We start from the raw sequence: 24,524 nt of genomic DNA, 5'->3' as shown, positions 1-24,524 counted from the left end.
TCATAACCTACCTGAGCGTAACTTTCCCCACATCCTACTACTAGCCGACCTGAACCTCACTTTTAGAACCCGCAGTGAAATGAATAATCTCCTAAACCTCGTAAGTAATAGAGACTGCTCCTTAATCCCTATACCTGGCCACACCCGTCCCACCTCAAATACCACCCCAGATGCTATAATAGCCCACATCCTCAACATCCAACTACTCCCTAGCATAGGAAGCGACCACCTCCCAGTCCGCCTCCAAATCCCATCCTCAAACCCCTGGCCAGCACCCCCTGCCCCAATCCTCATTGCTAATTTCTCCAAAGCCGACTGGCCCTCCTACCAAACTGATCTAAACAAAGGCCTAGAGAACCCTCCTCTCTCTCTCTCACTGATCAAACTTCCATCGATACCCTCTGCCATAAACTCTGCCTCAGAATCCAGCATCCCCCACCCTACATTCCCCTCCAAAGCCCCGACTGCTCCTCCCCCGCTTTCTCCACCTACAGAAACTTTCCCAATCCTACCTTCGAGAATTCACCACAACCCGTGACTACTACTTCCTTCGCCTACACTGGAAAACCCTTAGAACCATCAAAAACTACCTCACAGCTCACTACCACCGCACCTGGGCTCGAACCTGCACTAACCTGAACTCCCTCCACACCCGTCTCACTAAATTCTGGCGAAAACTCAATAGCCTCCTCGGGACTAAATCCACCCCCCAATGCCCCATAACTCATTTCAGAGTAGCTCCAGCCAACATCCAGGAGAAACTGGAAATCTTCGTTCAGCATCTCTCCCAATGCTTTAATACCCACCTCGACTCCAACTTCGAGAACACCGATACCCCACTATATCTTTCCTTAGACTCCTCCCCCCCACTCCCCCCCCTCAAATAACCACACCCTCTCCCACAATCCCCTTGACAACCCCATCACACCTACCAAAATCCAATCAGTCCTGTCCAAATTCCGTAACACAGCCCCTGGACCCGACAAAACTTGCTACCTCCACATCCGACATGCCTCGCTATCCCTCCTCACTCTACTGGCCGACCTCTACACCTTCGTCCTTCACACAAGATTCTATCCCACTTCTTGGAAACATACCACAATGCTCCTGTTCCCTAAATCTGGTAACCCCCCACCCCCGAACTCGATTCCTACTGCCCCATTACCTTGATCGCAGTCCTAGCCAAAATCCTGGATAAAATCCTAGTCTGTCACTTGCACTCCCACCTGCAATCCAACCATCTCCTAACCCCTCACAATTCAGTTTACAGCCCAAACTTTCCGCTGAAGACCAACTCCTCCATCTCATTCAAACCACATCCAATAACTTTAACCGCACTCGTCACTCGCTCCTAATCACCTTTGACTTCCAACTGGATTTTGACTCTATCTGGCTCCTCATTTAAAATAAGGTCCTTTGCCTTCCCAATCTCCTACATCCATCTGATATCCTCATACTTAAACAACTGCACCACCCAGATATCCATAAACAACCAACTCTCCTCACCCTTTCCTCTCACTCTAGGAGTCTCCCAAGGATCACCCCTCTCCCCGTTACTCTTTATCCTCTTCATAGCTGATATCCTGCAACCCCCTGCCTCTACCCAACTACTACAGTTTGCAGACGATACAGCCATCGTGGCCCCCTCTACTCAGTCCAAACCATCGACCGAACCATCCAAACTTACCTCAACACCTTCATCTCCTGGTGCGACTGGTGGCACCTAAAACTAAACCCCGATAAAACCCAAACCATCCTCTTCTGCCGCAACCACAGCAAATCCAGCACCACTCACAATCCTGACCACCTTAACACATAACAGCCGCATCTGCACCCAACCCACCTTAAAATACCTCAACATCCTCATTGACCAGCACCTAACCTTTCATCCCCACTTCCAACACCTCAAGTCCAAGACGGCCCCCCGTGCCCGACTGGTGCGCCGCCTGGTCGGCACACGGTGGGGTCTCCAATCTTCCCTCCTCCTCCACACATACAAGACATTTGTCTGACCTCCCATAACCTATGGACTCACCACCAGGGCAGCCATAGCTAAATCCAGCCCTAACCTCTATTGCTCCCTCCTTTCCACAGAACGACGCGCCATACACCACGCCCTCCAGCTCCCATTCCGCTATCCCACCTCGGACGTCCACGACATATTCCCATTCCCCGAACTTGACTTCTACGCCCCCATCCAATTCCAGTGCACCTACCGACGAGCCCTCGACCGTGACCACCCCTCCCTAAACCACTCCTCAATGGCCCCTCTCACCCCTCCCCACATTTTATCCAAACACCTTTCCACTTATACCGATCCCTGCCCCAACCTGAGGACTGTGACTACACTACACCACCTCCCGCTCTCCAACCCCACCTCACCAACCACAATAGCCCCCATCCTCCAATAGTAATAATACAATACATGACACACTTGGGAGCACGCACACGCATCCTTACCACTCCTCCTTCAATCCGATGTCTTTCTGCCCTGTGTGCAGAATCTACATCACAACCAAATGTTATTTATCTATTTATTTTTATTTGATTTACCACATTGCAACCAAAAACCCTGTGTCTATGTTATCATTTTATTTTTCTAACCTATAAACAATTAAGTATTAATTTTGTATTAATCTGAAGCAGAAACAACAACATCTGTATATATTGTAATATTTAATATGATGAACCCTTATGACCACATTGCATTGTATTTCATTTCTATGTAATCATTGTATTTTTCTACCCTTTAAACAATTCAGTACTAATTTTGTATTAATCAACCAACATTTATATATATTGTAACATGTAATATAATAACCCATATGACCATACTGTATTCTATCTCTATGTAATCATGTTATTCCTCTACCCTATAAACAATTAAGTATTTTCATATCAATCCATTGTAGAAACAACTAACAGCATCATATATTGTAATATGTCATATAATGAACACTTATGACCACACTATAACCAAGTATGTATTATTTTTACAGAAATTAATTATGATATAAAATTCTATGAGCTCTCTGTTTATATCATATTGTAAATATTGTAACAGCACATTGTATTGTAAAATATTGTAATTGCATTTTCTTAACCTCCTAATGTAGCTCCCCAATACCAATTTAAACTGTGTACTATGAATTGTAATTGTATTGTAAATATTGTAATACCATACTGTACTGTAATATATTGTAATAACGTTTTTTAACCTACTAATGTACCTCTCCAACACCAATTTAAACTGTGTGCTATAAACTGTACATAACAAAGGAAAAAATAAATGTGGTAAAAGTCCCTTCCCCTCCCTCCTCTACAAAGTCAATCCACATCCCCCTTCAACCTACTCCCACAACCCAGCAAACCCCCACAAATCTCCTGGCCAGAGAGAAGTCGTCACCTTCTGAGTGGCCCGCCCCTCCCCTGCCCCATCGAGGAGGGAATGAAAACCTCTCAATTGGAATTGCCTCCACAGTATGCACTAGCCATGCATCTTGGTAGATGTGCTATTTACTAACAGATGAGCCCAACTTAACACACTGGGGTGAAACGCTGGCAACTGGGAATGAGTTAGGTAGAAAATTTATAATGTGCAATAATGGACCATTTATATTGGTATTATAAATGTACTCATTCGGGACAAATATTTTAGGTTCCCTATGGGAATCAAGATCTATATCATCTGATGGCCAGGCAGGCATCAATTTTTGGTCATGAGCCAAAGTCTCTCATAGTGCATTGGCACTGCCGGTAGCTCCAAATAGCCTACGCAGTGGCCTCCACGGTATGCACTAGCCATGCATCTTGGTGGGCGTGCTATTTACCATCTGATGAGCCTAGCACACTGGGGCGAAACGCTGGCAACCAGGAATGAGTAAGCTGGAAAATTTATAGTATCCAATAACGGACCATTTATATAGGTATTAAGTGGTATGTTCCGAGCTGTCAGTGGAGAAATGGCGTGGAATGATGTTAGTAGACAAATAAATTTGAGTGGTGTCTTTAAAAGTAGGAAAGTTCACAATATGAAGACAAAGTTGGAATTCAAGAGGACAAATTGGGGCAAATATTTGTTTACATGAAGGGGAGTTAGGGATTGGAATAACTTACCAAGGGAGATGTTCAATAAATTTCCAATTTCTTTGAAATCATTCAAGAAAAAGCTACGAAAACAACAGACAGGGAATCTGCCCCCTGGGCGACTACCGTAAATGCAGATCAGTAGTGAATGATGATGATTATACAGCTGGATGAATACACTAGACCAGTCCACGCACCAACAAAGACATGACCCAACAACTACGTGCAACTGTGAGTTGTCACTATGCACTTCTCCTACCACAACAATGGCAGTATCGATACGTAACAACAGTGTTGCCACCTTTCACGCAGAATGTTTGTTATGGCGGGTGTTTGGTTTTCAGTTGGCTGCCCATTATAAAAGAAGTAGTGGCAAAAGCAATGTGGTCTTTTTTTCCATTTTTTGTCATAACTAGCTATTTTTAAGAGCATACTTGCCTGCATATTTGGCCAATTTTTAGGTCCTAATCTTCCAAACAGTCATTATAATTTCCTTGTAGAAGCTAGTGTGAACTTGAAATTGAGTTTAACTATCTCAGTTGCTCTGGGAGAATCTATATTAGTACCCCTACCATCCATTGTTGACCATTATGACTATTCTTGGCTATTATTAATTAGTTTACAGTCATAACACGAACATGCAGTACTCTCTTCATCAATGTGTTTTTATTGTGGAAACCTATTGGAATTCATGGAACAATGGTTGATATTGAATTGATAGAAGGCTATTTTCAGTGAGATGAGGCAACGCGGCATACACTTTCTGACTCCATGAGACTCGTAGCTAACTTCTTCGATGATTGCCAAATCTAAAAAAAAATAACCTGTGAGCCCCAGATCAGCTGACCTAACCTTACTGTATTTCTTCTTATGAGACTACCTTAAGGATAGAGTATACAAAATAGATTGTAGTCACTTGCTGAATTTTGTGAGGCCATTAGGATCGAAATCAGTAATATTGATGAGTGTACACTTCAGAGAATGTTATGGAATATGGTGCAACAAGTACAGCTGTGTATGGATACAGGTGGAAAATATTTTCAACATTTACTCTGAGGAATCTCCCACAGTTACTCTGTAATTCAGACTTCTGGCTTAGACAGGAAAGTAAAGGAAATCTAGAATAGATTGCAAACATTTGCTATTATTGGTCCAAAAGTTTTAAGTAATTAAATTGTAAAATTCTAAAGATTTATATGGATCACCTTGCATTTACTTACAGCCATAAATTAAATTTTGTATTATAAATACATATTACATGATAACATTATAGAGATCATTCCATAATTTGTGGCTGCTTATTTACACAATGTATATACATAGACCAAATTGTCAAGTGACAACTGTAATATGAGCTAAAGTTCCCCAGAGCACAAATACAACATTGGATAAAACCATACAAAAATAATGACAATAACAATAATAATCTGACCTTTCTTCCAATAATTTGAAACTATTTAATGTCATAGGAAGAACACAGAATGATCACCTGCACTTTCAGTGTTAGCATATGGTACCTGTGCTGTAAAATGCTGCGCTATTGTAAAAATACCAGCACTGATAGGTTTTGTTGACAGCATTCTTTTGTGCATTGAGAAAGTATTCAATGTTTGACAAAGATTGTTGAATTAGGAGTTATTTTTGTAGTTCAATAAATAAAACTCATATAGATATAAGTTCAAGAAACATTTATGCTACACCTATTAAAATATAAGGAAATACTTTGTTCAAGGAATGTCTATCTACTTTGCTCTGTTGAGCATAAAGCCCACGCAGCACACAACATCATGTGAAATATGGTACGTGGAGATACGGAGTATTAAAATTTTTTCACTATTTAAGAAATCTGTTTTTATTATTATTTTACAAAAATATATAGAAATGTATTAATTATTATTGCCACAGTTAAATATAACTGTTAATTTTCTCCAGTGCACTGCCAACATTGTTGTGATCAACGTATATTATATTAAGAATATTAAACTATTTTTTCGTAGCATGAACTGTAAAGCTAATATTGTAAAGGGCAGTCCCTCCCTCGAGCTAATAGCTTATTGGGACAATACTTAGAATAAATAAATATTAAGAATGTTATTTGTTTAATGTACCTTCAGTTGCTATAGACACAACAGGGTGTCAACATTTGCTTTGCAGGAATTTGTTAACATGCCAGAAGGCAACAATATGAAGGTGTCACATTTAAACATTCTCAAATACCACTGACCTCAGCTGGGATTGAACCACATACTTGGGAACAGAACTATGATGACTAACCAATTACACTACAGAGATTAGCAATATGTGAAATGCCTACAGGAGAGGTGGTAGTTTTTTAAATGTAGGAAATTATCTCCCAATTATTAAAACAACTCTGATTCAATTAGAGGTAAAACACTTATTGGTGATAGACATCTCTAAAAGTACAAAAAGATCAAACAATAAGTTTAGAATATTGTGGGGATAATGCAGTTGCTGTCACAAAAAATTTCTCTACTGCCCAATGTTCAATATTCTCTCATTCATTCTCCAAGAATAAGAGTATGAAAACTATTTGGTTTGGCATCATCTGATATGACTTTTTCTTTTAACACGCGAGAGGTCACACCCGTTTTAGAACGCGAGAGGTCGGGCGAAGGCAAATTACTCACGCTTCATATTCTAATGAGCTGCTATTTTCCTTTTGCAGTGAATGCTCTGTTAAAAATATAAATATGTACCCTGTTTAACTGCCTTTCAACTAGTACTAACGTAATTACCCACTAACAATATTTTCTCAATGTGAAAAATTAATGAAATGTTTTTGCAAAATCTGGTAAAATTGCGTGAGTTTTTAAAGAACGCAAGAGGTCACGCGTGAGCAAATTGCCTCTACGTTTGCATTTGTACATTTCAATGAATGATTTGGTCATAATTCAAGATAAAACTACAGCACCACACTTCACTGAAATCCACCATAAACCTTACGAACTTTACTTAAGAAACTTTCTTGGAAATGCAGTCATGTAAGAATACACTATGCGAGGGTTTGTTTGAGGCAATTTGCCGCGGCAGATGCGAGAGTGAAAGAAAACATAAACTACTCCGGAACGCAGCAGGCAATACACTGACGATAATCAACGTCAGGTGGGAGAGAGGGAGGGGAGGGATGAAACAAGCGCCCTAAGCTCTACAGCGGCTAGCAACGAAACTATTAACAAATATTTAAAAAGTGCGGCAAATTGCCGCAGGTGCGACCTCTCGCGTGTTAATGATTTTAACTCTCAAAGATATTCATACAACTGTTGAAATCATCATCATCATCATCATCATCATCATCATCATCATCTGTTCCTTATTCTAGATTCTTTCTGGGTAGGGTAGTATACTTAACTCTGTCCTTCCATCATTCCTCTGTCAACATCGATTATCCTGTCCTTAATGTTCTCCCACACTGTTTCCGACTCGTTGGCTGAACGGTCAGCGTGCTGACCTTCGGTTCAGAGGGTCCCGGGTTCGATTCCCGGCCGGGTCGGGGATTTTAACCTTAATTGGTTACTTCCAATGGCACGGGGGCTGGGTGTATGTGTTGTCTTCATCATCATTTCATCCCCATCACGACGTGCAGGTCGCCTACGGGTGTCAACTCGAAAGACCTGCACCTGGCGAGCCGAATATGTCTTCGGACACTCCCGGCACTAAAAGCCATACGCCATTTCATTTCCCACACTGTATCCCTCCATCTAGTTCTAGGCCGGCCACTAGACCTCTTCCTTGTCATCATTTTCTTGTATGCCTGATTTGGCATTTTTTCTTCTGGCATTGTCATCATGTACCCAAACCACTACAGCTTCCCGAATCAATCCTCTCCTGCTATTTCCCAAAAGCAACTCTCTGTCTTTCACTTCACTGTGTACCCTTACAGTCTGGTGTTTCTTGTGATACTTCACAGGAACCATTTTCCAGTTACTTGGATCCTATTCTTGCTTCTCTTGGTCAATGTCCATGCTGCTGAAGCATATGTCAGTATCAGCAAAAAATATTTCTTATAGAGAACTTCTTTGCACCTTTTTATCCAATTTTCCATCCTCTTGCAATGCATTACCAGTACTAAAATATATACATTGGATAAAATCATTCAAGGGATTATATTATCTACTGACCACAAAAATAACCTTTGCATAACATTTATCCTTCCCATAGCCCACTGTTTTTCCATAATCTTAATTTAAAGACAGGGTCAAAAATCAATGTATCCTTTCTGAATCCAGAATGCTGTTCTTCAAATCTGTTTTCTACACTTTCTCTCATTTTTTGTCTAAGTACCTCTCAAATTCTTAAATGTGTGTGGGATAAGGGTGATAATTCTGAAATTCTTGCATTTCTTTCTATATCCCTTTTTGAAAATAGGTATTATGATTTACTTTTCCCCATTCTTTTGGGACTGCATTTTCTTTCTATATAACTCTTGTATGGAATGAGAAAAGAGGAGGGTGTGCTAGGTTGGCAACTAGCTGTGAAACTGCTAACACCAAGTGTCCAATGGCAAGAAATAACCTGACACCCTACAGCAGCCAATGAGTTTGAGCAAATGGGTCATTACAGGAAGGTGATGGAGATTCAGTAGAGAAAATGCTACTGAAATCTCAATGAAGATAGCATCTATACTCCAGTGGAGTGGCTACAAATGGTGTTGGTACTTCATGTTAAGGAGTACAGACATGTACTGCTGTCAGTAGTTCTAAAATGGCTTTGGGTATGGTGAACCCATCATAATAATAGCCTAAATAAATATGAGTAAAAGTGTACCGGACAAATGCTGAAAAAAAATTTAATTTTAAATAAATTAATTTGTGCCAGGTTTGATTCTCAAAAATGGTCACATTTTAGATTAAAAGACTATGCTACTTTCTCTAGTTCAAAGGTAAAATTGTTGTTCTAACTTACTGATAGAATGCCATCCTTCAGTGGAACAGAGAGTTCTCCAACTGGCATGAACCATTCTTATGAAATTCTTTTCTCGATGTAGCTGGGTCTCATTGAGACAAGGAGTAATCCATTTAAGGTAATTCTGGAAACATATTTGTCCATTTGTTTCATATGACCTGCACAAAAGAGACATTCCCTTTAAGTATAGCTAGTACAATCTGGTATTATAGTTCAATTTCTAGGCAACATAGAAAACATAGTTTGGAAAACAAGATTTGTCCTTTTGCTGCATATAATCTGCGTAAGAGAGAGTTGATGAGGTCAATGAAACCTGATCATGGAACCATGTACCAAGTGTATAGAAAGTCACTCTGGTAACATGTATTGTTTGTTCTGTTGTTTGTCCAACCCTTGTCCCGTTTCCCTATGGGGTCAAGTATGAGGTGAGATGAATCCGTTGTGGAGGGTTTTTATGACCGGATGCCCTTCCTGACATCAACCTCATCAGAGGAGTTAATGAGATGAAATGAATGACGTGATATATGATAGTAGGGAGATGGTGAAACCTAGTGCCGGCACATAGCCTACTCCTGTCGAATAGCACCAAGGGGTCTGCTCAAGGCTTAACGTCCCCATCCGACGGATGAATCACCATCAACAGTGTCATATGCCCTTACTCCATATGAGCACTGCGGAGAGGTTAGGAATTTAATCCAGGCTTTTGGCACACAATCTAGTGATTAGAAATTGTATGCCACCACCTCCCTTACCCTGCCGGCCAAAACATGTATTGTCTGTTCTTTAATATATGTAATTAATTTGGGGTTAGGACTGAGCTGCAGACCTCAGGTCCACTTATTTATTTATTAGGAACAATCCCAGCATTTATTTTAAGTAAGTGGAGAGAGGGGACAGGGAATTATTTCTAGAATGACCAAGAGTAGGATTTGAACCCATACATCTCCTCCTCTTTTTTTTTTTTTTTTTTTTACTCCAACTCAGACAAATCATACAATGACAATGGGAAAGGACAGGGCTAGGACTGGGAAGGAAGAGAATGTGACCTTCAAATCAAATCAAAATACTTTATTTGCAAATGAAGTGTCTACCTCAGTGGGAAATTATGCACAAAAATACATTGTTCTCCTTAAAGTATAGCCCCAGTATTTGACAAATGTGAAAAAAAGTACCTTAATAAAGGCCACAGCCACATCCCTCCCACTCGTAGCCTTTTCCTATCACATGTTCGCCATGAGACTTACCTGTGTCGGTGTGACGGAAAACAAATTGTAAACGAAAAGCAATATGCCAATCCCTGGGATAGTTAATGTGAGCATGAGAACAGGACTTTGTATTTCCAAACACGGCTGCTTTTCAGTCCTGTAGTCAAACATGATATGACACTGATTTTGAGTTCTGTTATCATTCTCAATATGTCTCAGATCAAAAGTTGTAGTATTTTCCATGTAATTATTTAGAAAACCTCTTATTTTAAAAGAAAACTAACAAGAGCATCATAATCCTGTAACATCAATTAAAAAAGAAAGAGAAAAAATTTGATCCCCAAAAAATAAGGGTATAGAGTGAAGAAAGGGAACAGCTTAGCAAGATGAAAAAAAAAAAGGAAGACTTTCCTGGCTTCACTGATTTAATATTCTTTGGGATTCTAGAAAAGATAACGATTATGAGGATCTTACCACTAGTGAATGAAAGCAATCCCCATCTTTTCTGAAAGCCATGATCACCATGCCTGTCTCATGAGCAATGAGCCTCTGGGGGGGGAAGTATGAAATGGTAGATTTTTATAATCATGATGAATGTAAAATGTTACCAAATGCTGTAAAAGTGTGTGTGGTGTTTAAAAGTCAGTTGATTGTATCACTATGGTTTTTTAATCCATGATAAAATATGAAATTTACTACAAAATGTGAAGTGTAGGTGTTTTTGGAATCCTGCAATCGTGCATCCCACGACATTCGACATGTCATGAATGATCTTGAGATCATTACAAGATATTAGAATCATTCCGTATTGACGGTTTTCACTTTACAATGGCGAAAAATGAAAGTATCCTCCTATTCAATACATGTATAGGAGGATACTTTCATTTTTCGCCATTGTAAAGTGATCTTGAGATCATCAGAGACCCACCATCTATCTTTCAAGGATGGTCCAATTACTAGACTAGCTTCTGCAATGATGGAATTCCTACATCCACCACCATTAAGCCCTCAGCCCACCCATGTACCAGTACCACAGATAACAGCAGAAGAAGTGATGGTGGCCATCAACAAGATGAAGAGTGGAAACCCGACTGGTTCAGATGATATACCTGCAGAAATCTAGAACATGAGCAGAATTTCTTGCTGCCCTGTTCAAAAAAATTGTAACCACCAATAAGCCTCCGCTACTGTCGGCCAAAATATTATCTGTACTATTTAAATTTTTATCGCAGGTGGCACGCAAAAACTGCCTGTTTTTAAATATGTTTCAACAATGCATCACACTTAAGATCTTGTTTCTCCAAAAACCTTCATCTGAGCAAATCCAAATTTTAACATAATATAGATTGGGATATTTTATATATTGTTTATAAATTTCAGAATTTTGTGTCTCCAACAAAAAAGTTGTTATCAGTTTTGTAAGGTAACTTTTTCTTGGCTTGGAGAAGTAGGAACATTATTTTCTTGGTCACACTGTGATCTTTATATTTCTAATGGTTATGCTGTAAGATTCTGAAATATGTAAATTAATTCACTTTTTTATACTTGTATTGGGTAGTACAATATAGATCAGTAGCTGGCTGATTTAGGGATAGTTGTGCGATGTTGCTGCGATAGTGGGACACAATGCCATGCCTAACTCAGAGTTGAATCTACTGATTACAAGTTGTATGTACAGTACCATTTTCTTCGCTATTTGCTTAAACGTTTCCTCCATTATTTAGTAATTACCTGTGATTAGCACTGAAACAAATAGTATTGAGAGGTCATGAAAAAAAAAAAACAATTCCCATAAGCTTTTCTCATGAGGGCTTTGGATCTGCAATAGTAACTTCAAAAAATATGCTCAGTTACCAACAGAAAAGTGTCCAAGACAACATTCTTGAAAATAAAAACAAACAATTTCTGATATAAATTATCATGCACCTGTTACTTCAAACTTCCTGAGATGTGTGCAAAACCAGAAGTTTTATTATTATTATTATTATTATTATTATTATTATTATTATTATTATTATTATTATTATTATTATTATTATTGTTGTTGTTGTTGTTGCTGTTGTTGTAAGCTGTTATTTTACACCAAATGTATCTGTTTCCAACTTTCAGATGAAACTTGATGGCCTTGAGGTTGTAATACGCAGAATGGAAAACAGACTAGTGGTCTCTGGTGACGTAAATGCTCAAGCGTCGGATTGGGGCATGCCACAAACAGACTCCAGAGGATGGCGTATAATGGAGATGGCAGCCAGAACAGGTTTAGTGGTCAACAACATTGGAAATGTGCCAACATTTCGACAACCAGGATGACAGGGAGCAATACCGGACAGAACCTTCTCATTGGAGGATGTCGCACCTTAGATTGCTTAATGGGAAGAGATCGAGAACTATACGGGGGTGATCATCAATACATCATTTTTCAACTGCTCCAAGAATCTCCTCAAGAAAGAAACATCTTGCGCAGGCCAGCACGGTGGAACGTAGCCGGTATCGACAAGGAAAAGTTCATTGATGTAATACGGAATGGTATGGAGAACATAACAGAAAAATGTTTTGCTCGTAGAGGGAAAAAAGCAGCTGGTGTATGTGTTGAACTCACCATGCCATTAATCCATCAAGCATGCAACGCTTCAATGTCCTGAAGAAGACCGCGAAATAGCAAGCGCCCAGCGTATTGGTGGACTGAAGAGATTGCTGAACTGAGAAGGAACTGTTTGTGACTTCGACGCCGGGCTCAGAGGATGAGAGGCAGTCCAGAGAATACCTCAGCCACAGCAGAGTACAAGTCAGTGAAGAAGGAACTCCACAATGTAATTAGAAAAAGTAAAGCCGATAAATGGTGGTCACTAGCTAAAGAAGTAGAAGATGATCCATGGGGACTAGGTTACAAGATTGTAATGAAGAAACTCCGGACATTTTCAACCTTGAGTGCGGATCCACAAACCATTACACAAATTGTGGATACACTATTCCTAGACCATCCAGAGAGGATTGACTGTGAAGATGAAAAAGAATTGGATTATATACCCTTCTTCACAGCAGAAGAGCTGAATAGAGCTATTAGCTCTCGTAGAAACAAGAAAACTCCAGGACCAGATGGTATACCTACAGAAGTGCTAAAGATAATATCAGAACTATGTCCAGAACTGTTGCTGAATATGTACAATCATTGCCTGCAAGCGGGTGTTTTTAGTTCCCGATGGAAAATGGCCCATTTGGTTTTGAACAGCAAAGGAAAACTTGGTGGTTATAGACCTTTATGTATGCTGGACACAGCTGGAAAAGGCCTGGAGAAACTTTTGCAGCCCAGAATCCTCTCAGCAGTTCAACTAACAGGGGATCTATCTGTTCACCAACATGGATTTCAGAGAGGACACTCGACGCTAGATGCAGTGTGGGAGGTGGTGAATACAGCAGGAAGAGCACAAATGGGCAACCATCATTTTGACACTTCTTTTGACCCTGGATGTGAAGAATGCCTTCAATTCGGCAAGGTGGAGCAACATGTTGGTAGCTCTTGAAGAAACTTTCAAGCTACCACAATATCTTATGCGCATAATGAGAGATTACTTCAAAGATTGCACTCTGCTGTATGATACGAAAGATGGACAAAAGACAAAACACCTGACGGCTGGTGCAGCACAGGGATCGATCCTTGGTCCAGATCTTTGGAACATAATGTATGATGGCTTGTTACGTTTGGAGATGCCAGAGGACATGAAGCTTGTGGGCTACACTGATGATGTGGCCGCCTTGATAGTGGCTTGTAATGTTGAAATGGCTCAAATCAAACTGAACCAGGTGATGCGGCTCATAAAAGAATGGATGATGAGCCACAGTCTAACACTAGCCGAACACAAAACAGAGATAGTTCTTCTGATGAGGGAAAGGATCGAAACTCTTGTACCAATGACTGTTGGAGAGTTAGTGATTGAAACATCTGCGAGCACAAAATATCTAGGAGTGACACTGACTTCAAGCTCACATTTTGGAGTCATATTCAGAGAGTGACAGATAAGGCAGTAAAATACATAACTGCACTTAGCAGACTGATGGGAAATATTAAAGGTCCGAAATCCAGTAAATGACGTCTTCTCATGTCGACGGTTCAGTCAGTGCTCCTGTATGGCTCTGAAATCTGGGCTGAATCCTTGAGATTTGCTTGGTATCGGAGAAGGATAGCTGCCGTACAACTGAGAGCAGCTTTACGTATTGCATGTGCATACTGCACGGTTTCCGAACCCGCAATCCTCACGGTTGGCAGCAATAGCCCCAATGGACCTACTTGCATTGGAGCGACATGAAATCTGGCATACCCAAGGAGAGCTGGGAAAGAAATGTGGAAAGAAGCGTGCCTTCAATCAACGGATGAGGCGATGGCAACTCAGATGGGAAAGTGACCCTCGGGGTAAATGGACCAATCGACTGATACCACGCTTGGATATCTGGGTTGAAAGGGTCCACGGTGAAGTAAATTACTATCTCACGCAGCTTCTAACAGGACATGGATATTTTTGGAAATTCCTGCATAAAGTGGGCAGATCGAGTGACGCAGCATGCACATACTGTGATGACATCGACGACGTATTTCACACCTTCTTTGTGTGCGGCCATTGGCGATACAGAAAAGATGTGTGGAATCTGAACTACGAGAACTGATAACAGTATATGTGGAGGATGTCCTTTGTCAGAAGAAGAAGGATTTGGAAGCGTACGAACGATCGTAAAGGAGAAATGAAGAAAGACGAGGTCCGAAAGACAAAGCACGATATCACCCTGAAGTAATGCGAGAGCGGTTCGGGGGTGATGATACACATCGTGGGATGAGGGTGTTTGGTTTTTAGTGGGTAAGAATCCCACACACTTGTGGAATGCGGACCCTTCACAAGTGTCTTTTGAAGATTTTCCTCAATCCCTCGTAAAAATGATAAAAATTATTATTATTATTATTATTATTATTATTATTATTATTATTATTATTATTATTATTATTATTATTATTATTATTATTTGTTAGTTTGTTTTGGCCTACTAGGGCCTACAGGGCCCACCTTAACTCTCAGCTATGGTCTTCTGCTTTTTTTAAGTCCAGTATGCTTTCATTTTCTGGCTGTGTGCCTGCTTCCTTCCATTCATCCACTTAGGTCTGGTGGTCCCTATACTCTTTTTGCATGTAAAGGACAGTGGGAAGAATCCCTGTAGGATAGCCCGTTGGTACTGAAATCAGTTCTCTGTGGTCTCTAATGGAATCTGCAGTTCCTATAGGTCTGATTTTACTGAGATGATCCACTTTGTCTTGGAAGCCTTTCCTCTACTTGTCACTGAGAGGATTCTGTTGGTGAACCTGCAGGGTTTCAGGTGGGCCATGTGCCCATAGAAGGTCAGTCGCCTTTTCCTCACATGTGATTATGTCTTCCTCATGTTTGTAGAGCTTGTTGTTGTGCCTGATGCTGTAGGTGGCAACCTTCTCTCTTATGGGTCCTAGTATCTCTTTAAGTTCTAGTTTCCTGAGTGGGCACCTTCGATTCATCAAGAGGCACTCAGAGGCATAGAGTACAGAGGGTCTCACTAATGAGTTGTAGTGCTTCAGCTTTAGGTTCTTGGAGAAGTACTTGGAGGTGTAGATATCTTAACAGGAATGATAGGCCCTCTCTAAATTGACGCACCTGGTATCTGTGGCCAAAGTTTCGCTCTCACTTGCTGAGATCCATTTTCCTAAGTACTTGATTGCAGGAACTACTTCTTTGTCTTCTTTTTCTTCTGATGATGATGATGATTATTATTATTATTATTATTATTATTATTATTATTATTATTATTATTATTATTATTATTATTATTATTATTATTATTATTATTGTTGTTGTTGTTGTTGTTGTTGTTGTTGTTGTTGTTGTTGTTGTTGTTGTTGTTGTTGTTGTTGTTGTTGTTGTTGTTGTTGTTATTATTATTATTATTATTATTATTATTAGCCTGTAGCTTAATAAGCAAGTATCTATTTACTGGATAAGTAAATTTCTCATTTTTTAATTGCATTCATGAGAAAAGCTGATGGGAAATAAGTTTCGTGACCTCTTAATACCATTCTGAGATTTATGAATAATGTATAAAACATGTTGATGCATATTCTTCTAAATTTTGGATTTGATCAGATGATGGGTTTTGGAGAAACAATGTCTTAAACTTGGTGCATGGTTGAAACACACTTAAAAGCGGGCACATTTTGCGTTCCATCCTGCGGTAATTAATAATCTTTTGTGTTCTAATGGGAGATGATGAATGGGAGAATCACGCACATACTGTTGGTGATGCCTGAATCCTTAACTTGTTACGTGTATATCAAGGTATAAATTCAAAATTCAAAACCTACATGACCGAATGTGAAATCAAATGAGGAAAATGATGGTGTTGAATTTTCTGTAGACCACTTGGTTATTTCATAAACAACCTCCAAACTTGAGTACACATAATATTTTGGTCGACAGTAGTATGGACCATCAACTCAACTATGCCCATCTGGAAAGAAAAAGCAGACGTCACTGATTAGAGCAATTACAGACCAAGATGTCTCCTTAGTCACACCATGAAAATCTTTGAACAGGTGCTGGATAAAAGGCTCAGGCTGGTTTAGATGTACCTAGTAGAGCCTGGCCTACACTTAACCAATATGGACTAAACATGGAGTATGTGGGGACCTGCTGTTCCAATGAAAGAAAATGTATTTTCCAGTGTGAATGCAAGGCTGATAGACACGATTATTTACTACATCATTCTATACATGTATGCTTATGCAGGAGATCCAAAAGACTCACTTTTTAATATTTTATTATGCATATCATTTATTTAATAATAAAAATTAGAGCTGTCGCTTTAATCAATTAATCAAACTGATTAACCAGTACCCAAGTAATCTTTCTGCTACCTATTTCCATATCTGAGCAAGTTAAGACATATAATAATAATATTTTATTGCAGCCAATGGCCAAAAGATATTTACATTAATACACAACATTAATCATCTCTGCAGAAGGCTATCATCGATTCGCGCCGACAAGTACAAATCATGGCATGATATCGTTCACAGCTCTTACCACAACGTTCACATACACAGTCCGTGTCTGGTTGATGGAATTTCTTTGTTCTACACAGCTTATAATGAAATCCGTGTATTGCAAAGCGTGTAATCAAGTGTCTGAACTCATATCCTCCTGCTTGCCAGTCTTTGTAAACCATTGCGTCCGTCGAGTAAAATTCGCTCCATATTTCTCTCTTCTTTGGTCGTAACTTCTCTGTGAACTGTAGATATGTTGGTGTAGTTGGTAGCGGTAGGTGACAACGGACATCTTCTACATAGAAAGGTTCGTGAGTTAACTCATATACAAGCCTTGAAGGCGTATACTTCGAGACACATAGTGCCTTTTTCAGAAACGTAGCTTTCACTTTTTCTAATTGCTCGAACTGTTTCATTTTTAGATGCGGCCATACAATTTCTAATCCATAGGTGATCACTGGTGACACTTTGAGGTCAAATAGTTTCAGGGCTGTTTTGATAGATAACTTATTCAAATTCTGTATGTCATTGATGGCTCTGATTGCTGCATTTGTCCTGTCATTGATGTGGGTAGAGAAAACATTACCTCTAGTTTGTAGTGTGACCCCCAAAACTTGAAGTTCGATACATTCTTTAGAGGTCTCCCATGTATATGAAACTCTGATGCTTTACCTCCTTTCCTAAATGTCATTGTTACTGTCTTTTCCTCATTTAACTGAAGTTCATTCTCTTCTGTCCATTTCACCAGTGCGTCAAGTGTCTCTTGCAGTTTCTCGCTGGAACTCGAGGCAATCACGATATCGTCTGCATACATATATATGCTTGTTTCTTCAGGGATTACTTCTATAATGTCCGCCGTAGCAATTATAAATAGTAATGGGCTTAGTGGATCCCCTTGTAGTACACCGGTGGTTTGTTGAATTGGGTTGGACTTCGCTATTCCGTCACTAATTTCTATGCAGTTTGAGGCCAGTATGTTCTGAATTAGTCGTTTGAGACTTGCATTACTTCTCATTAATCTGTCTAGTTTCTCCATTATAATTTTTCAACTGATAGATTCGAAGGCTTTGGAGAAGTCGACGAAAATGGTATACAGCTTGCCTCCCGCTCTAGTTGTACCTGCTTCAATATCATCCAGTAGACACTTGATGGCCTGAATCGTGTTCCTCCCTCTTCTAAAACCGAATTGTTCTTCGGGTAGTTTGGAATCGACTTCTCTAGTCAGGCGTTAACATAACAGTTTTGTTAGGATCTTTAGCATCGTATATTCGAGAGCGACGCCTCTATAAGCGTTTGGATCTTACGTGCTTCCCTTTCCTTTATATATCATTTTGACTGTGGACTTTCTCCAGCTGCTTAGAATCGTTCCTTGCTTAAGGCATTGGTTCAAGACATATGTTATTGCTTATTTTAGTGTCGGGAAAGCAATTTTGATGTGTTCATTGTAGATATTATCCGGACCGCAAGCCTTATTATTCTTGGAGCTGTTTATAGCATCTTCGACTTCCTTGAATGAAAACCGTTCAGTGTCTAGGTCTTTTCCTCCCATGGGTGTTTGAGCTAGAATACTGCAAGGACGTGTGTCTCTTGGCCCACATGATTCTCCCAAACCTCAATAGGAATATTTTGCGGATATTTTGGGCATCTTGGGTTAAGAGCTTTATACAGGCATTGCTCTGCTTTTCCTATCAAACTTTGCTCTTCCTGTTCCTGAAATAGCTTTTTCTCCTGCTTTATGAGTGCCTTATAGGTCCGTCTCTTGTTGGTGTAATCTTCCAGTAGATTGGTGTTTGGGACTTTAAGGACTGCGTGCAGCGCTTTCAGTGCAGTCTTTCTTGCCATGTAGCAATTTCTCTTAAACCAAGGCTTTGCTTTCCTTTTAAATGTAGGCTCTGAAATGTCTGTGCCTTGTAGTAAATCTTCTAGCTTGTTGGCCGCTTCCTCCAGGTTGCCTTCCACCACCATCTTCACAACTGCCTGATTGTCTGTCTCATATACATCATGCTGGAGGAATTTCCTCAATATCCTACGGGTTTCAATCTCCTCTCGATCACAATCACCTTCAATCAGAAGCATGGTTTCTACCATCTGATGTTTCCTTACTGGGTTTAGGATAATTTTCTGTCCTATTGGTTTTAGTTTACCCAGGTTTGTAAAGATCAGGTCTATGGTGCTGGTGCCATTATGACTTATGTATGTTTTGTCTTTGCTTCTATTAACCATGGATAATCCTTCCTCTTCCAAATATTCTAAAACTTCTCTTGATTTTTGCGAAGGAACATCTACTCTGCATTTGAAGTCACCCGCAAGGATGATGCCGTCATTTCTGTTTGTTGTGCTCAAGGCTGTGCCTATTTCATCTATGATTTGGAGAGAGTTGAAGTCCGGTTGGAAGTACGCACAAATGAAAATACACAGTTTAGTTTTTACTACTAAGACATTATTAGTTCTATGTATAGCTTTAAAGGGCAAGAATTTTGGCGTGAGGAGGCATGTGATTCCTTCTTTTGGTCTTCCTGTGAGTCCTTGTTCTGCTAGTACGTTAACTGTGTAATGCTTGTTTGCTGTCCACTCTGAGGTCAGGAAGGTTTCTAACATTATCACTGCGTCATAGCGATCAAAAATATCCTCTGGCTCTAAGTTGGCTACACTTAACATGCCTTCAACGTTCCATAGTAATAGCTTCACTTCTGAGACTCTCATTTGCCATGAAGTTTTACTGTCTATTTGAGCTGAAACGAAAGGCCCGAAAAATTACGTCCGTTGGCCAGAAAGCTGGCTCGTAGACTTTATCTTTGCTTTCTAGACGAATTCCGACCTAGAAGGCTTTATTTTCTCCTTTGGTTCGGAGTTCTTCACATTTAACTCCATCTTTGATCCCCTTGTCCACCAAGTAGTTGATTACATCATTTGGAGTTATGTCCTGGTGTACTCAGCCTATATAAATCCAAGCCATCCTGTCTGCCGCCCTTAGTTTTAAGTTGCCTTTGGATGTTATAGCTGTCCCTCTTTGTGTTATTTGTGTCATTTTGAGTCTGGTATTTTCAGCTTTTGCAGGTTCCCTTCCATCGCTTCTCCAGCGGGTAGTGTCGCCCTCTCTTCGCACAGTAACTTCATGCGGGCCAGCATCTGTATAGCCGTCCGTATCTTTCCTTTCCCATCGTCTGATGACTCCCTTCTGAACTTCGTTAGTGTCCTGTCTGGGTGTTGGTCTAAGTTGTCTTGTCATCTGAAAGACAATCCTATTTCTACCTTTGCTTGCGTCAGGCTTAAAACTACTGTTATCTTCTTCCACCATCTGGTAAACTTCTTCCCTCATCTGCGCTCCATCTCGATTTCCACTTTTCCATGACTTATCATGATCGCCCGTCCCTTTCTTTTCATTTGTGTTGATCTTAGTAGCTACAGCGGACGTGTTTATAATTATCTGCTCAGCTGGGGAGATCTCATATGACCGTCTTTCATTATTCACGCTGTTTCCGTGATCTTGCGGGGGGTTCGCTACTTCGTCCTCTGGCCTGGTCTCCTTTTCACTTGTGTTCTTCCCTATATCTACATCTGCCTCCCTTCCGCGGTTTCTTGAGGAGTTGTTCTCTATGAATATCAACTTCATATATTGCTTCATATCTTCCATATCTTTCATCATTCTGAACAGAGTGCTCTCATAATTTCCCAAGCTTTTCATCTTTGCTTTATATTCATCACATACCCATGTCAATTTGCAGTTAGTTCATTTCAAAGTGTCAAATTCCCCCTGCATTAAACCAGCACATTTCTTATGATGCCAAGTTTCGCATCCTTTGCATTCCACCGAATAGCAATCACTATCAAAATCGTTCTTGCAGATTCTGCAGAAACCCTTTAGATCGCTCTGTGTAGCTATTTCTGGCATGTTGAAAACTCTCTAAGTGGCAGTGGCTACGATGACAAACGAAACAAAATGGGTGCCAGTTAGGGCAAAACTAATGATCAGTTATAAACGAGTTACCCTCTAAATAGTAATATCTATGTATCGATTGTAGTAATAAACAAGATGGATGACACTTAGGGCACAAAAATAAAGATAAATGTGGTCCTAAAACACCATTAAATGACCACAGATATGCTAGATAACACTGTCACACACTTAGCACATAAAATATGGACAGAAATACTCCCTAGAACCCACAAAAGAAACTTAGTTCTTTTTACAGACAGATATATCACGCACTAGTATTACCGCCGTGAGAGTGCTGTGATGTCTATTACACATATCATGAGAAGCTGAAGAAGTCAAAATAGTTTCCTGAAGAACAGATTTTTAGGATCTTCAAGCCAAGGAAAGATTTGTCTTCTGCTTTTCAATACTCATTCCATATAAATGTTGGACTGTTACTTAGTTCAACTCTCAGTACTTAAAGTTAGCCCTAATTAACCATATACAGTATAAGTACACATCTATATATATAAAATAAGAGTTTTTGTCTGTACATTGCTCAGAATTTGAAGAGAATGGTATTTCTGTATCAGTCATGTCCAAAGTAACAAGGAAATATACTTTTTACTTTTCTGTAAATTCTGTCTGTCTGTACACACATCAACAGAAAACGGCTGAAGAGAATTGAATGAAAATCAATATGTAAAGTCAGGGGATGAGCCACTACAGTCTAGGCCTAAAATTTAATTCTCAAATATTTATCTTATTAGTGGTCCTATCGATAAATACTACATAACTAAAGTTATATAGAATTAAATTTCCAAACATTTGTGTCTTATACATTTTACCGTACCGGCTTTGATAACACAGATTTTCATGAATTAGTATTTTTGTTGCTAAGCCCATATCAACGCCAAGCCATGAGAAAATGGGTTAACAGAAAGTAATGAAAATCAGTATATAGAGTCGGGGAATACGAAACTACAGTCTAAGCTATAAACAATTTTATTCACCCTGGATGCAACTGTAGTTTAGGGGAAGGCGCCTAAAACTGGAAAAAGTAAAATTATTTCTTGAATATAATTACTGTGTCCACCTATTCAATACAATTGTAAAATTAGAAAGGTTCCTAAAATTTAATTTTAAGTGATGGAGCCAACTAGAGGGAAGAATATTCTGGATGTGATGTTGGTAAAACCAGATGAGCTCTATAGAGAAACTGAAGTAATAGATGGTATTAGTGATCATGAAGCTGTTTTTGTGGTAGTTAAAATAAATGTGAAAGAAAGAAAGATATTAAAATCAGGACTATTAGGCAGTACCATATGGCTGATAAAACAGGCATGAGGAAGTTTTAGAAAAGTAACTATGATCGATGGAAAACGGTAAATAAAAATGTAAACAGACTGTGGGATGGGTTTAAAGCAATTGCTGAGGAATGTGAAAATAGGTTTGTACCTTTAAAGGTGGTAAGGAATGGTAAAGATCCACTATATTATAACAGAGAAGTAAAGAGACTAAGAAAGAGGTGCAGGTTGGAAAGAAATAGAGTTAGAAATGGCTGTGGAAGTAAGGAGAAATTGAAGGAACTTACTAGGAAATTGAATCTAGCAAAGAAGTCAGCTAAGGATAACATGATGGCAAGCATAATTGGTGGCTGTACAAATTTTAGTGAAAAATGGAAAAGTATGTATAGGTACTTTAAGACAGAAACAGGTTCCAAGAAGGATATTCCAGGAATCATTAATGAACAAGGGGAGTGTGTATGTGAGGATCTTCAAAAGGCAGAAGGATTCAGTCAGCAGTATGTAAAGATTGTTGGTTACAAGGATAATGTCCAGATAGAGGAGGTGACTAATACTAAAGAAGTATTAAAATTTACCTATGCCAGCATTGACATTTACAGTAAGATACAAAAGCTGAAAACAAGAAAAGCAGCTGGAATTGATAAAGTTTTGGGGGATATACTAAAGACAATGGGTTGGGATATAGTACCATATCTGAAGTACTTATTTGACTATTGTTTGCATGAAGGAGCTATACCAAATGAATGGAGAGTTGCTATAGTAGCCCCTGTGTATAAAGGAAACAGTGAGAGACATGAAACTGAAAATTACAGGCCAATCAGTTTGACAAGCATTTCATGTAAGCTTTGGGAAAGCATTCTTTCTGATTATATAAGACATGTTTGCAAAGTTAATAACTGGTTTGATAGAAGGCAGTTTGGGTTTAGGAAAGGTTATTCCACTGAAGCTCAACTTATAGGATATCTGTATCATCTGAAGGCCAAGCAGGCATCAATTTTTGGTAATGAGACAAAATCTCTCATACCGCATTGGCACTGCAGGTGTCTCCAAGTAGCCTACACAGTGGCCTCCACGATATGCACAAGCCATGCGTCTTGGTAGGTGTGCTAGGTACCAACTGATGAGCCCAACCTAGCACACGAGGGAGAAATGCTGGCACCCAGGAATGAGTTAGCTGGAAAGCTCATAATGTCCAATAACGGACCATTTATATTGGTATTATAAATTTACTCATTCGGGACAAATATTTCAGATTCCCTTTGGGAATCAACATCTGTATCATCTGATGGCCAAGCAGGCATCAATTTCTGGTAATGAGACAAAGTGCATTGGCACTGCCAGTGGCTCCAAGTAGCCTACGCAGTGGCCTCCACGATATGCACAAGCCATGCGTCTTGGTAGGTGTGCTAGGTACCAACTGATGAGCCCAACCTAGCATACGGGGGCAAAACGCTGGTAAACAGGTATGAGTTAGCGGGAAATTTAATGTCCAATAATCGACCATTTATATTGGTATTATAAGTGGTATGTTCCGAGCTGTCAGTGGAGAGATGGCGTGGAATGACGTTAGTAGACAAATAAATTTGAGTGGTGTCTTTAAAAGTAGAAAAGATCACAATATGAAGATAAAGTTGGAATTCAAGAGGACAAATTGGGGCAAATATCTGTTTATAGGAAAGGGAGTTAGGGAATGTAATAACTTACCAAGGGAGATGTTCAATACATTTCTAATTTCTTTGCAATCATTTAAGAAAAGGCCAGGAAAACAACAGATAGGGAATCTGCCACCTGGGAGATGGCACTAAAAGCAGATCAGTATTGATTGATTGATTGATTGATTGATTGATTGATTGATTGATCAATCGATTGATTGATATTATTGGTCCTATCAAAAAGTACTACATAAGAAAAGTTATATAGAATACAACTTTTGATCATTTATATTTTATTCAGTTTTACCGTACCAACTATGTTAAGAGTGGCATTTCAGAGTCAGAAGAAAACTAAATGTGAAGGCCTACAATATCGAAAGCACA

The 24,524-nt window shown here is 39.5% G+C and overlaps 1 protein-coding gene across 1 annotated transcript in view; it reads right to left on the bottom strand.

The window, feature by feature from the left end:
* Positions 1 to 24,524, bottom strand: part of LOC136858508 (uncharacterized) — a 144,577-nt gene that overhangs the window by 83,273 nt on the left and 36,780 nt on the right. Inside the window, exon 4 of the mRNA XM_067138105.2 lies at positions 9,010 to 9,167. Within this exon, the coding sequence (XP_066994206.2) occupies positions 9,010 to 9,167 (158 nt within the window). The remainder of the gene's footprint in view (positions 1 to 9,009; positions 9,168 to 24,524) is intronic.

The sequence above is a fragment of the Anabrus simplex genome, chromosome 1, assembly GCF_040414725.1.
Source record: "Anabrus simplex isolate iqAnaSimp1 chromosome 1, ASM4041472v1, whole genome shotgun sequence".
In the NCBI taxonomy this organism is placed as follows: Eukaryota; Metazoa; Arthropoda; class Insecta; order Orthoptera; family Tettigoniidae; genus Anabrus; species Anabrus simplex.
Note: the sequence above shows the minus strand (reverse complement) of the source record. Positions and strands in the feature narration are given on the sequence as shown.